The sequence below is a fragment of the Carassius carassius genome, chromosome 37 (genome assembly GCF_963082965.1).
Source record: "Carassius carassius chromosome 37, fCarCar2.1, whole genome shotgun sequence".
Taxonomy (NCBI): Eukaryota; Metazoa; Chordata; class Actinopteri; order Cypriniformes; family Cyprinidae; genus Carassius; species Carassius carassius.
In genome coordinates this window covers 19,050,170-19,065,451 of record NC_081791.1, presented here as the reverse complement: position 1 = coordinate 19,065,451, position 15,282 = coordinate 19,050,170, and the positions used below count along the sequence as shown (strand labels likewise).

The 15,282-nt window shown below is 37.5% G+C and overlaps 1 protein-coding gene across 2 annotated transcripts; it reads left to right on the top strand.

Moving 5' to 3' along the window:
• The first annotated feature begins 2,533 nt into the window (after positions 1–2,533).
• On the top strand, positions 2,534–14,953 carry LOC132117731 (photoreceptor ankyrin repeat protein-like). Of its 2 annotated transcripts, none has more exons than XM_059527043.1 (5): positions 2,534–2,833; positions 11,124–11,482; positions 11,601–11,730; positions 11,811–11,951; positions 13,626–14,953. In XM_059527043.1, the coding sequence occupies exons 2-5, from the start codon at positions 11,204–11,206 to the stop codon at positions 14,438–14,440; spliced, it is 1,365 nt and encodes a 454-aa protein (XP_059383026.1). In that variant the 5' UTR covers positions 2,534–2,833; positions 11,124–11,203; the 3' UTR covers positions 14,441–14,953. The 2 variants fall into 2 exon arrangements, with proteins under 2 accessions (XP_059383026.1, XP_059383027.1); XM_059527044.1 differs by lacking the exon at positions 2,534–2,833 and adding an exon at positions 7,585–7,627.
• The last annotated feature ends 329 nt before the right edge of the window (positions 14,954–15,282 follow it).

The window sequence follows — 15,282 nt, the reverse complement described above, 5'->3', positions numbered from 1 at the left end:
TGAGTCAGCCTTTCTGGATTGTCATTGGCTGCGTGCAACTACCACCCCTTCAGCGACTCCTCTCCACCCTCTCTACATCAATTTCATCTTCTATTGTGCCTCCCTTGCACAACAGCACACTGATTCTTAGAACAATCCTCAAGTTTCTGTCCTCCTCCTCTATCTCCTATTTCTCTGTCCTCCTCCTTTTCTTCTTGTACTTTCACCATCATTCTCACTTCTTGTTTCCTATCCAGTCTAAATGGATGACATATGGCTTTTGGCATGGTGCAAGCATAAAAAGCAGCAGATAACCCAAATAAGGCAGCTGTGCTGGGCTCAGGGCACCACACAGAAGATGTCAGCTTTAATTCATAATGGCTGCCAACTTTAAAACTTACAACAAAAGCCTGAGGAGAAGGAGGCTGCCAGAAATTTCTAAACATTATGACATAAGAAGTGTTTCTCAACTTTTTATGTCCTAATCAGTAAGACTTTTTTTTAAACTATTTTTTTTTATTCAGCAAAGATGCACTAAATTGATCCAATGTTACAATAAATAATACATAATTAAAATAAATGCTGTTCTTTTTAAGGAATGTTACAGTTTACACAAAAATATCAAGCAGCACAACTTTTTCAGTTGATAATAATAAGCATATTAGATTTATTTTTTTGAAGGATCATGACACTGAAGACTGGTGTAATAACTGCTGATAAATTAGCTTTGCCAAAACAACAAATTACATTTTAAAACATATTAAAATAGTAAACAGTTATTTAAAATTTATAATAACATTTAAAAAATAATATTGCTATTTTAAATGTATTTTTCATCAAAAAAATGCTGTCTTGATGAACGAGACTTCTTTCAAAAATGTAAAATAAAATCTTACTGTAAGTGAATTTGGATAAAAGCATCTGCTAAATAATTAATTGTAAACAAATAATTGTCCTTAATATTATTAAAGTCACATTTAAAGAAAAAACAACCAATACTGTTAACAAACATTTTCATAAAATAAAGCATAACAAGCAGGATAAAAACAAACATCAAACATTAAAAACAATTTGGAAAGTAAAACTAAACTGAAATACATTTAAATGAATGTATTTAAATTAAATTTACAGTATAAAATACAGTATATATTTATACAGTATATATTTAAACACAGTATAAAATGGTTAACTCTTACAAATCCATTTCATTAAAAGTGAAAAAATTCCAATAGACACAGCTTTTAACATCTTTAAACATACTTTGCCTTGAAATACTAAGACTGAATATACTAGAAAAACTAAACAGAAATTCAAAACAAACTTTTTTTTTCATAGAGTAGCTTATGTATTGTGCCAGAAATCATTCATCCAATTAACCCACCATAAAAAGGCTTTTTGCTGGATGTTTTGTTTACTTATCTAGAACCTGTGCGAGACCCATGCTTATTTTAGCCTTGATATTTTCCAGCTTAAATGAATGACCGTGTCATGATACTTGGGTGGCCCACAATATATGTGTGTAGACATACACATTCCTGAGTCTGCTGCTCATTCCCTCTTCACCTGGCCTGGAGTCAAGCCACACGTTTATACAATTACAAATGTTAGTATATTCTCTCTCTCTCTCTCTCTCTCTCTCTCTCTCTCTCTCGTATTACAGCCCAAACCGCACAAATTTGGGTCGGATTTTCATCTAGACAGATGCTTCTGTTATGGTGTATGTTCACGGACACTGAGATCTGTGAAAAAAAGAGGAGGACGGTGGAAAGCGGAACGTGATCCGCCTGAGCCTCTCAGAGTGGGATCCAAATAGTGTAAAGAAGGGCTGTGGAAACACTGCCAAGACTCTAATAATAACTCTGCACATGGCTGTCTTTAGCACTGCTTTTGTGACTAAACTTAGTGCTCAGTAGCCCGTCATCCTGCAAACACTCACCTCATACATGCACGCACACACAAATGCACCATATGGTATTAATAAGGAGAGCTAAAATGACAAAATCTGAGCTAGTGCTGGTCTCTCTAAAAAAAAAAAAGTTTACAACAACATATCATTAGAAGGACATTCAGTCCTTTGAACATAACGAGTGTGCTTTATATAATTATGCTATAATTGCACATAATTAGAATTACCATAGGGTACGGTGCGTGTGTGTGTGTGTGTGTGTGTGTGTGTGTGTGTGTGTGTGTGTGTGTAAACACAGTTTGTACCGTGACTGACATTGAAAAAACGGATTTCTTGCCCTTCACAAATACCAAACACCGGTCACGCGTTCCTCAGTAATTACAGCTCTCTACATGAAAATTTGATGACTTGGGAAGTTCATTTTCATAAAAACTATAAACGAAAGTACACTTAAATTAAGCATGTCAAAACTAAGCACTCATTTGTGCTGAGGTCGATTTTGTGATGGTACACCGAGTACCCTGAGAACATTACATAAACAACACCCTATCTAGTAACAAATGCAGTAATGGTGCAGTTTGCTGCCCTCTGCTGGCACAATGAGGAATAAGCACTCAAAAGCCACTGTAAAGCAATAAACGCTGCGATATATGTAATTTGCGTGGTATTTATATTACTAGACACATTTTAACCAACACATATCAGATTTATTTTCTATTAAATCTCTCTCCTCTAGTGGAGAGAGTCGCCCCACTTGAATGATCTCTAAGGCCAACTGAGCTTCCTCTTTCTCTGACTCATTTCCTACGTCTTCGCACTGCAATAACTCTTCTGCTTCAGGTCAACAGTCTGCGAAAATAACTGTGGCCGTACATCACCTCTCCGCATGCTCTCTGAATCCAACTCATCCAGCCAACCCGACGTGAACCAGCTCTAAAAATCCTGAAGGTTTGGCTGGTTTTGCTTTCCACTGAGCAAATACTTTACACACTGGTTTAGGCTTATTATCATACTCATGAAGTCAGGGTTATATAAATTTAAAGTCAACCATTAAGGCTGACTATATTTTTAAAGTGATATTTTGCACATGCAAAGAAATGAGGATGACAGCTCGCACTGATTTCTGTTTTTGGTATTTTGGTGGCATTGTGGTCTTGAATGGAGAACTATGAATGGTCTTTATGTTTATAAGGCTTCTGACATAGAGATCTGAAATGAGTTCCAATTGTAACTGGGCTACTATAAATAAAGAAAACTGTGAATTTAGTAAAAATAAAATTAAATTAAATTAAATTCCATTTGGAATACACCATTCCAGTCACTAAAGTTTGTTTTGTTCAGATTTTACATTCCAAGGCCCTTATGACGTGGGCCAAAATGTATTTTGTGGCTAACCAGCAAATGTGTCAGCTAAATTTGCTGGATAAACCTAACTGAAATCCTTGTACTTTATCAGTTTGTTCTTGTCTTTTTTCACAATACTATGAGGCCCCTACTTTAAGAGTTTCTGCTTTCTCGGTATGATGACATTTCAAAGCACATTGGGCTTTAGTAATCATTTCATACACTTTGTGTATTTATGTGGGCAGAAAAAGTTCTCAAACTTCCATCATATGAGAACTTATGTGAGTTTTGTATATGAGTGTTTCAGCTGATTTTAAATACATTATACATTTAGAATAAATTTTACATCAGGTATTTTTTGGTTATTAAATACAGATCATTTTGGAGCAGCATAAAAGAAAATAGCAGTGATCTTAAATGTCAACAATTATAAATGTCAGCTCTAGAAAAGAGAATAATGTCATTATTCAGGTCAGGTTAGGTCGATTTGATTCAGTTCGATGGCATTGATTTTAAAGTTCGTCATTTACAAAATAAATTATATTCAGCTATAAAGCAGTTCTAAAGAATCCATATTAATCTTATTTGGATAAAGCAAGTTCAGTGTTGATTCAATTCCATTTAGTTACTGTGGCAATGTTTCAAAACTTCCTCAATAACTTCAAAGGCAAGAGAAACTGTCATTGTTCAGTTTAGTTTAATTTAATTCATTGTTCATGGAAAAATAGATCCCAACCCTTGCTTCACACAGCTTTTGACGTTTAAAGATTCTGAAATACTGTCTTGATACTGGAAGGTTGCCTTTATGTCATCGTGAAATGATCTGATCAGGATGTCCAATTTTCAGAAGTTTGTTAAACAGCCCATTCCTGCTGACCACGTCAAATGCCTTGGTAAGATCAATGAAGATGATGTAAAGGGGAATTTGGTGCTCTCTGCATTGTCATGTCCTAACGGTAAGAGTGTTGGACTTGCAATTCAAGGGTTGTGAGTTCGAGTCTCGGGCCGGCAGGTATTGTAGGTGGGAGGAGTGACTGTACAGCGCTCTCTCCATCTTCAATAACATGACTTAGGTGCCCTTGAGCAAGGCACTGAACCCCCAACTGCTCCCCGGGCGCCGCAGCATAAATGGCTGCCCACTGCTCCGAGTGTGTTTGTGTGTGTATGTGTTCACTGCTGTGTGTGTGCACTTTGGTTGGGTTAAAACGCAGAGCATGAATTCCGAGTATGGGTCACCATACTTGGCTGTATGTCACTTTCGCTTTGTTCCTGTAGTTGGCGGAGAGAGAAGATCATGCCCATAGTAGATCATTCTAAGCAAAAGTCACATTGGAACTCAGGGAGGACACGCCCCGCTAGTTTTTGGAGACATTCTAGCAAGATGCGGGCGTAAAGCTTGCCTGCGATTTTAAGGAGAGAGATGCCCCTGTAGTTGTTGCAATCACTTCTGTCACTCTTATTCTTAAAGAGGGTGACAATCATTGCATCTCTCATATCTCAAGGTACTGCGAGGGTCATCTCACTGGACTTTGAGGTCTTCTTCCCAAAGACTGCAAAGACTGTTTTCTGAATAGACTCCCAGAGGTGGTCCCATTTCTCAGAAGCAGAGTTGTGTTGTCTGCAGACCGGCAAAATCTTCAACTTTCTCTGTGTAATGCATCATGATGGTGTAGGTGCGAGGCTTCCCAGCCTGTCTGGTACGATGCAATTTATTAGGTTATAGCCTGATCTTGCAACACACTAAAGCAGTCTGTCGCAGTCTGCACTGTTGTAAGTGCAGGTGAGGAGCACAAGCATAAGGCGTGTTCATTTGACAATGCCCATATCCAGCTGGTGCCAGTGCTTTGAGCAAGGATGTCTCCATGACACCTTGTATTGAGGCTTCGTCTGGAAGTAGGAGTTGGTCACACGGAGGACTTTATAGGAACACAACTCTAGCAGGTGTTGCCCATTCTCATTGATTTTTCCAACTCCAAAATGTCCTAAACATGAAGGCCAAAACACATGATCGCTGCATACTCTAGCATTGAAGTCACCAAGGAGAACAATGTGTTCTTTGCTGGGGATGTTCGTGATCATGATGCTGAGATTGGCATATAATCCTATTTAAGGTGGAGATTTCAGTGTAGAAGTGTAGGCACTGATGAGAGTGACTGGGCCATCATGTGTATGGAGACGGCAAGTCAGAAGACATTCAGAACCCTTGTCTGGTGTCTCAACCATTTTCACCAATGTGTTCCTTATTGTGAAAGCAACTCCAAACGATCTGTGCTCCTCAGCACTCTTTCCTTGCCAGAGGAAGGTGTAGTCTTTTTCCCTGAGCAAACCCAGTTCATCTAAGCGTGTTTCTTGCAATGCAGCTATGTCAACCAGCAGTCTCAGGAGCTCGGTATTAATGACGGCTTTCTTTCTCACATCACTGATATTTTGGATAAATTCTGATAATTCTATTGTCATTGTACGTATATTCCAACCTCCCCTTTGTCTGATGTTTGATCTTGTTACTTTCTTGCCTGGTGCAAATCTTACAATTTGCTTGTAGAAGTTTTCCTAATCCCCAAGCACCGATTGGGGAAGGCAGACTATGACGGGACAACACATATTTGGCTAGGGCTGCCCAGCCTAGGCAGGTTGTAGCTGTCCAATGAGAGCCAAGGATCTTTCCCACTGTCAGAAGCAACCCCTGGTGCTATGCTCTATGCCAACTGAACTGTAGCTTATAACTGGTAAACTGCTGCTTCCCGTGGTGTTTTGATGCCATGAGGCGCAGCTGGAGTGACCTCTCCATGGTGCAAGCCAGGGCAGGGGAATATATAAAAAGAGAAACAAACTGTTGCCCATGCAGCAGGTCCCCCCTCCAAAGGAGCAGCAGAAGTGGGTACAGTTTCACACCAACAAATGTCACTGGAGTTGCCAGAATGTTGCTGAAAAAGCAGCGGACCACCTTAGTGAGTTTCCCCATGATCGGGTATGCTGCAAGGCAGCTGGGGTTTGAAATAACAGTTTTCCTTCTCCTAACCATATAATAGGTAAATAGGACCACTCTTTGTCTGATCTCTCATCTGGGACCAGTTTGCCTAGGGTGACCGTACCAGGAGATTTAGCTCCCGACAAAACAGCTCCCAGGGAGCTTAAACCCCTCCACCACACTAAGGTTGTGATCCAAGGAGAGGACATTGTATTGTCAAGTTTGTTCTTATCCAGTATTGCTAGTGAAGTCAAATCGATAATATTTCTGAAAGCAGATTCTCTTTTAAGACTCCTTTTAAACCCCAACAATTTCTCCTCTAACCTAACAGTACAAACCTCTTAAAATTTCAGTGCAAAAGCATTTGTACTCAGATTACACACACAATGTTCATATGTGCATGCGTATGTGAATGAGACACATTGTTTTGACTAAATTATAATTTGGGGGAGTTTGGAAGTTCCTCAATACATGACCACTAATAGGAAATCATTAGATTTTTTTTTAATCTAATTAGTTACACATTCATAAGGCCTAAAATAACAGGTGTCTTCACCAGTTGGCCAAGAAACGACTATGATATTGGAAAAAGAAATTAATAACAATTGATTCAACTAATTTCAGTTTCAGACTATGATTTTTCACGTGACTGCTGCAAGATGAGCAACGTCTGGCTGTAAGATGTGTGGCACGAGGTGTTATCTGGGCTTCTCTGATATACTTAAGCTTTTTTAATTGGCTAAACTCTACCATATTCTGATCCATAGCTATTTCAGCGCATATATGAGACAGGCGGTTTGAAGGCATGTCTGGCAGAAATGGGAAAGGAACAATACAATACTCAGTAGAAAATCAATAAGCGGCAGGGTGATTATAATAACTGCAGCAAAGTTCATAATATTCTTCCCAGAATACACATGCGCTGTGAGGTGTTCTGTTTTATGGATTATAAGTGTAAAATTCTTTAGTGCTTGTATTGAGTGGCATACATCAGCAACAAATTTCACAGGTAATTGTAAAATAGTTTGTTGCTCTCAATAAAAAGTAAATTTTTTAGTTAGTCAATGAGAAAAATGCCCACTCAGACTGGAGAAATGAAGCAGTCTTTACAACCTAAAACCAAAGACTCCTGGCAGCTGCCATTTCTGAATGTTAATCCATAAATCTCCTGTAATCAGGATGAGTGGCCATGTCTTAACAGAGCACCTGTGTCAAGATTTGGAAAGATTCTTCAGTGATGGGAGGCCTAAGTGCCTGATCAATGGGCTTGGGAGGAGGGGACAAGCAGGGACACGGCTCTGTCCTGCGGGATCAGGCAGTCCACAGTAAGAATCCATACTGGGAGGACTAAACAGACACAGCAGGAGCAATGATCTGATCACCCAGAGAGACGTGGACAATGCTAAAACATATTCTGAGCACTTTTAATGGTGAGATACAATGGATGTGTTTATTGATTTGGTGCATATAGATTTTTTTTTAAAAGTGGGAAATAAGTATCAGTTGCTGAAAGGGCACGTAAAGTGTTACAACAAAGAAGAAAAATTGACAGGTTTTTATAAAAACAACAGATTTTGTCTATAAAACTTAAAATAAACAGTTTTAGCAATTTTATGTAATTACATGTATGCATTTAGCAGACCCTTTTATCCAAAGTGACTTACAGTGTATTCAGGCTATACCATTTTTTTTACCAGTATGTGTGTTCCCTGGGAATTGAACCCATGACCTTTTGCACTGCTACCACTAAGCCACAGGAAAACGTATTTATTTATTTAAGTAAAATGTAGAAATTGCATGGAAATTTAAGTGTCCTCGTCGTGTAATACAAAACTGTATTAAGCTGGAGTCACTCCCAAAATCAGTTTTTAATTGGGCAGTCTCTTGGGGATCCCTAAAAAGTTTGCATGGGGCGTAACAGGAAGTAAATAAGAATTTAGAGGTTTTGTAATGTTTATGTGGATGTACTTCCCAAAGTTCATTTATTCAGTCCTGCTGTGGGATGTCTTCAGATAATATACTGCTTAATAAGCATAAAATAAGTTAAAACATTATGTGCAGATGCTGCAAATGGGAGCCAAACTGTTGGAAACTATGTGTCAAAATACCTTTAAATGTCCTATGGTGTGACGTGCTATAATAAAACACACAGCAGTTATATTTTATTATAAATACTGTGCATGCATTTGTTATGGCACTATATAAATTGCATCACTAGTGAGACTACTTGGAATAAAAAACACTGTCACACCACAGAACCTCTGAAACTTAAAACTTGGTTAAAAGTGGACAGTTAACAGAAGTGAAACGACCACCATCTAAAAACAAACTTTCTCTTAAACAAACATATATGCGCATAAATCTCTTGATCAGACTGTTTATGTGGCACTAACGGGGAATGTTTTCCCATCCTCACTACTCCCTTCTGTCTCTCTTTCTCTCTCTCTCTCTCACACACACACACACACGCCCCTATGTCAGTCTGCACTGGCCACTGTGCTAACAGAAACAGAGGCTAAATATAGCTGGGAAAGCACTGTGAGAGCAAATATGTTCTTTAAAAAAAAAAAAGATTCAAACAATGGTTCTTTTCATGCACTGGCAAAATTTTACATCAAATTTTATTAACAATACTGCATGTGGATGCACTTTCTATAAAAAAAAATATAGCCATTTAGAAGCTTTTATTAAAGACTTACATGAGTGACCTAAGCATAAAGGAATAGTTAATCCGAAAATGAAAATGTTCTAAAACATGTACTCTCAGGATGGCTGAGATGTAGATGAGTTTGTTTCTTCATCAGAACAATTTTGAAGGAATGTAGCATTTACATCACTTGCTTACCATTGGATCCTATTTAGTGAATTGGTGCCGTGAGAATGAGAGTTACAGTACCTGACAAAAACATCACAATAAATTGTGATAAACAAACCCATCATTAAGACCTTTTTTCTTCATACCATTTCTTCTGGCAAGTCCTCAATCAATAATATTCCTTTCTCCACTAAAAAATCTTTATCTAAATCGGGAGACAAACAGGCAGAGATCAAGTGCTATTTACAAGCGAAAACAAACATTTAATGTGGATTTTGGTGTGAGAGAACAACAGTGGATGGAAGTGTTTTAATGTATTATGGACTCACACCAATAGTGTTATTGTAGCTCATGGATATTTTGGCCAGAAGTGACAGTTTAAAGTTAATATGCCTTTTACAAGCATGCATTAATTGATGGACTGTAGTCATGTAAATTAGGCAACTTGTGTATTATTGTGATGTTTTTATCAGTTTTTTTAAATCTTTTCCTGATGGCACCCATTCACTGCAGAGGCTCAGTTGATGAGCAAATGATATAATGCTAAATTTCTGCAGAACTGTTCTAATGAAAATACAAACTCATCAACATCTTGGATGGCCCAAGGGTGAATAAATACAGCCAGTGTTCATTTTTGGACGAACTATCCTTTTAAGTGCCTTTCACAATTTCTTGCTCCTAGGTATTTAAAAGTGGGAAGTGAAAATGGTCTTAACTATGATGAATTTGATTAGTCAAGAGTCAGGCCATGGCTGACACATAAGCAGACACATTACTCATGAGGTTAAAATTTGACTAACTGAATCTGTTCTCCTGAGCCATTAGCACAATCTGCTCTTTCCAAACCATTTACAGAATTGCACAGTTCATATGAGATATCATAAGTGTTCAGTTCAGCATATTCTTCTCATTAAAACCCCACACTAGGAGAAATTAAAGTCAGAATATCAATGTGTTATGCTTGACTTGTGAAATGATTGCCCATTTTGCAGTATGTTTAGTTTGGCATACAATTACCGACCTTGTTTTCAACCTTTGAATATTTTCAGAAAGCATGTACAAAAGTTCATAGGTTCCTTCTCATTCACATTCATCAGGTTTGATACTTAAACTTTGTGCTTCCTAAGTTCCACCTTCAGTCAAATAAATTATAGTAACTGTTCTCCTGTTATCCTCTACCTATAAATAGCTTCATCCCAGATATAGCTATAGTGAAGCTCTTCACAGACATTGAGACTGTTACAGCATAGCTGAGTAAAGTTGTGCAGATTACCATTTGTCAATCACAACAACGTTCACCTCAGGTGAGACTCTTCATCCTGTTCAGCCCTGAACCATTCTCTGTCCGAGATGTGCCACTGTGCCACCTATTCAAGCAAAGTGATCACAAATTAAATAAAATGATATTATAATGAATTATATTTAATGTAATTATGTAATTAAATACTAAAAAGCCAAAAAATAGCTATAAAAATAGCACTATGAACGTGTAAAAATAAAGCTACCAAAAGGGAGGACATTGTTTCGTGAAAAAAAAAAGATAAAGTAAGTTAATAAGTAAATAAATAAATTCCTTCATCAGTATTTTTTACTTTGTTTCCCAGTATAAAATAGCTGAACATTAAAAACAATACTGTTTGTGAATTGTTTAAAGTTATTACGGAGCCCATTTTAATGGAGGGTGATCACATGTTGCCACTTCTGGGTTATTATCATTTTAATTTATAATAATTTACTTTTAATTATAATTAATTTCTGATATAAGATTGGCAAGCTGTTTTTTTCTTTAATTTAAGATTATTCCTCACTGAAAATGGTTACATTTGTGGATTTTCATGTTTTTAAATGTAACATTTAAGTTATTCTGATGTTGTACATTAAAAATACATTATTCTGCCAGTGATTTTTGCTAATTAAAAAACTTAATAATAAACAATTATTTTTTTTTAGATCAGGCTTTTTTTAACTTAGTTTTTATTTCCAACTATAGCACTATGTAAAATAAGTATTTGTCATGAAAGAAAAAAATGAACTTAAATGTATTCCAGTACATTTTGCATCCAGTACATCAAAGCATGGTTTCAGCTTTACATTTATCTTTATCTTTGCAGATTCCAGGGAGGGATCGGCGAGGACGCAGATGATGATGAAGTGCCTGCTGAGCGTGTGACTCCTGGCTCGTGCTGGCCAGATGGCTGAGGTTAAAGTCACGGTGCAAGAGGATCCAAATCTGGGCTCCGGGCCAGATGAGGATGCCTCTGAGTTGTCAGTTTCTGAGAATGATTCAGATTCTGGGAGTGTGCTGTCAGATGACTCTGTGCTCCCGGACTATGAACGGGAAGATGCCAGTGGAGGCTCTGCCAACACCTTGTACCAAGCCTGTGCCAAGAACAATGCGGCAGCCCTCCGCAGAGTTCTGGAGAGAGGTGTTACAAGAGAAGAAGTCATGGAGCTAGACATAAATGGCAGGGTAGGGATTCAGATAACCTTATTACCCATAAAGCATCATCCATATGACAAAAACTTGGCAGAAGAGATGGTTTACATCATTTTCTATGCTGACAAATCCTCTTCTTGATCTCTGATAGAACGGTCTAATGGTGGCAGTCTCAAAAGGCTTTCTGGATCTGGTGTATGGACTCGATCAGTGCCCATTTCTGGATATCAATCATCAGGATAATGATGGCAACACTGCACTCATGATTGCTGCACAGGCTGGTAGGCTCTTTATTAAAACAAACAAAAAAAATTAAATATACAAAGGACCTAATTCCCGATTCTCTCTATAAATACTCCAGGTTTCGTAATCATCCTCACCTACATCCTAAATTACTTCAGCAGTGTGGACATGGAGCTCCGGGACAACCGAGGCTTCACCGCACTCCTCAAGGCAGTCATGCAAGGCAGTGATGACTGTGTGGCTTCTCTGCTCATGGCTGGTACGTTATTTTAGGACTGTAATAATTAGTTTACAGACTGACCAGGTCAGAGAGATGAGATCCTACCAGCTTCCCTTAAGCAATCTGGATAGCAATCTGGATGAAGTTAATTGGTGCATAATATTGAAAACCATGGGATGCTGTTCCTGTCTTCCTCAATCTATTGAGTACCAGTACTAAAGGTTGTACAAAAGTACAGAAGTTTGAGACCACTATTGAAAATGCTACTGTTTTGCAATATATATATATATATATATATATATATATATAGTAAGGTAAGTAAAGAACTTTTGAAGAACAGTAGCACAGTGATGTGGTGACATGACACAAGTGCGAGCAGGTTTAAAAGATGAACCTGAGGACATTTTCTTTCCTGATCCCTGATAATCATTTAGCCCTCACGGCAAGGTAATGGATTAGCCATGTGTGCACTTACCAGTGATTATTTACACTGTACCTACAAGGCAGGTAGTCAAGATGTCAGTAGGTTTTCACTTATCTAAATACAATAAATTGAACATTCTTTACAATAATAATGTTATCACTTTCACTTGCAGTGGTCTTGAATTGTATTGCATTTGTCATGACACAGGACAAGTGAATACTGGTTACATAATAAAAGTTGAGCAAGATAATAATAATAATAGGCTTATAACAACAATAACAACAATAACAAAAGATTATAAATGTCAAATATATAAAATTCATTTTGAATATATTAATTAGTTCTTAATTACTATATCATTTTATGGTGTACCCCATTTAATCATTTAATTAAATAACATAATTTAAGTACCCCAACTTGAAAGATAATAAAATGTTTCGTCCTCAAAAATCATGTAAATATGTTTTACTCTGCTTGTAGAAATGTAAAATCCTTCAAGACTAGACATTGATGTTATTCCTAAAGTCGCCACTTGGCGGGGTAAAAATTACTGCTTATGTTTTTCTATTCTTACAACCAATAATGTTCACACTTTTAAGCATTTCTAAGTAACTGGTCCTAAGTAACCGTGATTTTGTCAAGTAAGACATGTTCATTTTTTGTTGATCCTGGATCAACATTACTGTACAAAAATACAAACCCAATCCCAATCCCTACCCCTAAACCTAACCTTACCCATAATTTATCCCTAAAATCAGAGGGCAATTATAGCTGATTAAAAACAAGGGTATAGAAGCACCTAATCCTGATTGTAAACCTAAACCTGACACTTCCTGAAAAGTTATCTCTCAGTTCTGATTGGTTGATTGGAATGAGGATGTTGATCCAGGAACATGTTGTACTTTGTCAAATCACGCTCACCCTAAGTAATTATAGCCACAAATTCAACTCAGCTCAACTTTATACTAACTTCAATTGTTAAAACAGTTATTAACCTTTTAAAAAACAAAATTACCATGATTCTTTTCATTTTCAGACCTTTCTTTGAAATATAATGCTACTGTAATCTCTTTCAAATGTACAGCAAACCAGCAGATAAATAGATCCATCATAAATATAGTTTTGTTATTAAGTATTATACTATAAAGAATGTGCTATAAAATGCTTACTTTTTTTTTTTTTTTTTACAAAAATATGCATTTGGATATCTGGCTAACATAATGGATTTTTAGTGTGTATGCTATGAGGAAGAAATGTAATATAGTCTCCTTATGTCTCTGCTTTGCTAGGAGCCAATGTAAATGTTGTGGATGCCAAAAGGGAGAAGGATATACGAGAATGGGCTCTGAAGACAGGTCGTTTTGAGACATTAAACAGACTTAGACGGCTGGACAGCAGACCTCAGGCTGAACAATTCTGTGAAAAATATGTCGCAGAGTGGCCAGAACTGAAAGAGCTAGTGGCCAAGGCCACAGCCACAAAAAGCACAGGACAGAAATTCGCCCATCGCCTGAAGTCCACATTCACCTTTAGTTTTCCACATGACCCCCAGGACAATGGCATCATGGACCATATGGTGCGCATAACCACAAGCATCCACAGTCCCTTGGTGGTAACCGGATGCCGTCCTCTTTGTCCGTTGAGCCCACCGGAGATTGGAAAGAGGCGTCTGGCTGTGCCTGAACTGATGCAGATGCACCCTGGGAAAAAGCTCGAGGAACATGGGATGCAGCACAGCAATGGCTCCATCTCTGTCACATCTACCTCTGCCACTTCTGTATCGCTGGGCTCATACTGCTCCGGCTCGGAGCAGAGAGGCAGCGTACTCTCCCTGGCCTCGAATGTAGTCCGCAAGTTCGTCCCGCACAGTATTGCCCGTCACAATACCGTGTCCCCCACTGGTTGCGTTCCCCAAATCAAAGTAACCAAGTCTGGAGAGCCAACACCCAAGAAGGAGAAAAAGAATAAGCTAACCAAAGGTTACTTAGAGCCACCGATATGGAAGTATAAGGAGGCTAAAGAGGAGAAGAAAAAAGAGAAGAAAAAGGAAAAAGCAGAACAAGAGAAAATGGATAAAAGAGCCAAGAAAAAAGCTAAAAAATAAATAAACTCCCAACAGGTTGCCGTGATGCTCTCAGATTTGTCTGCCATTTGTTCTAGACCTTTCATATCTGAGTTAAAGGGAAATGGATCTTGCTTTCACAGTCTTTTTAAATGAATGGATAGCAGGAAAAGGCAGTCTAAAGACATCTGATTCATTTATATAACCTCAATATGATTAATACCTCTCCAACAACCAGAAGGCCTGTATTTACACTGTTTCAGGTCTTCTTCTTTAAGCCCACGATGCTTAATGTGTTTGCTAAGCCCACATTATTCATTGTAATGGATAATTTTACAAAATACTTTTTAAGCTATACTATCGTTCAGAAAATTGTTTTCAATATGGTTTATCATTTTTAATGTTTTTTAAAGTCTCCTGTTCACCAAGGCTGCGTGTATTCAATACAGTAAAAGCAGACGTTTTATGAAATATTACAACATTAAGTGTTTTCTATTTTATTTTAAAATTTAAATTTTCCGGTGATGCCAAAGCTAAATTTTCATTGATGAATAAAGGTGTCATTTTCTTTGGAAAGAAAGAAAGAAAGAAAGTCTGACCCCAAACTTTAAACGGTAGTGTAATTTTCTCTGTACTGTTATTGTCATTTGTCTGCATTACACTTTTATGCAAGCACTTTAATAGTCATTTATTATACAGGCAAAGGGACAATTACAATATTTATCTTTCTCTTTGCCTCTATGCAATTGCATTTGAAATTAAAAGGACGTATGAATTTGTTCATTATTTTGTGTTTTTGTGTCTCGGGGAAAGCACTTATTGTGTACATTATAAAGGCAGGAACTAAAATGACTTCTTGAAAAGAAAAATCTATGCAACATAAA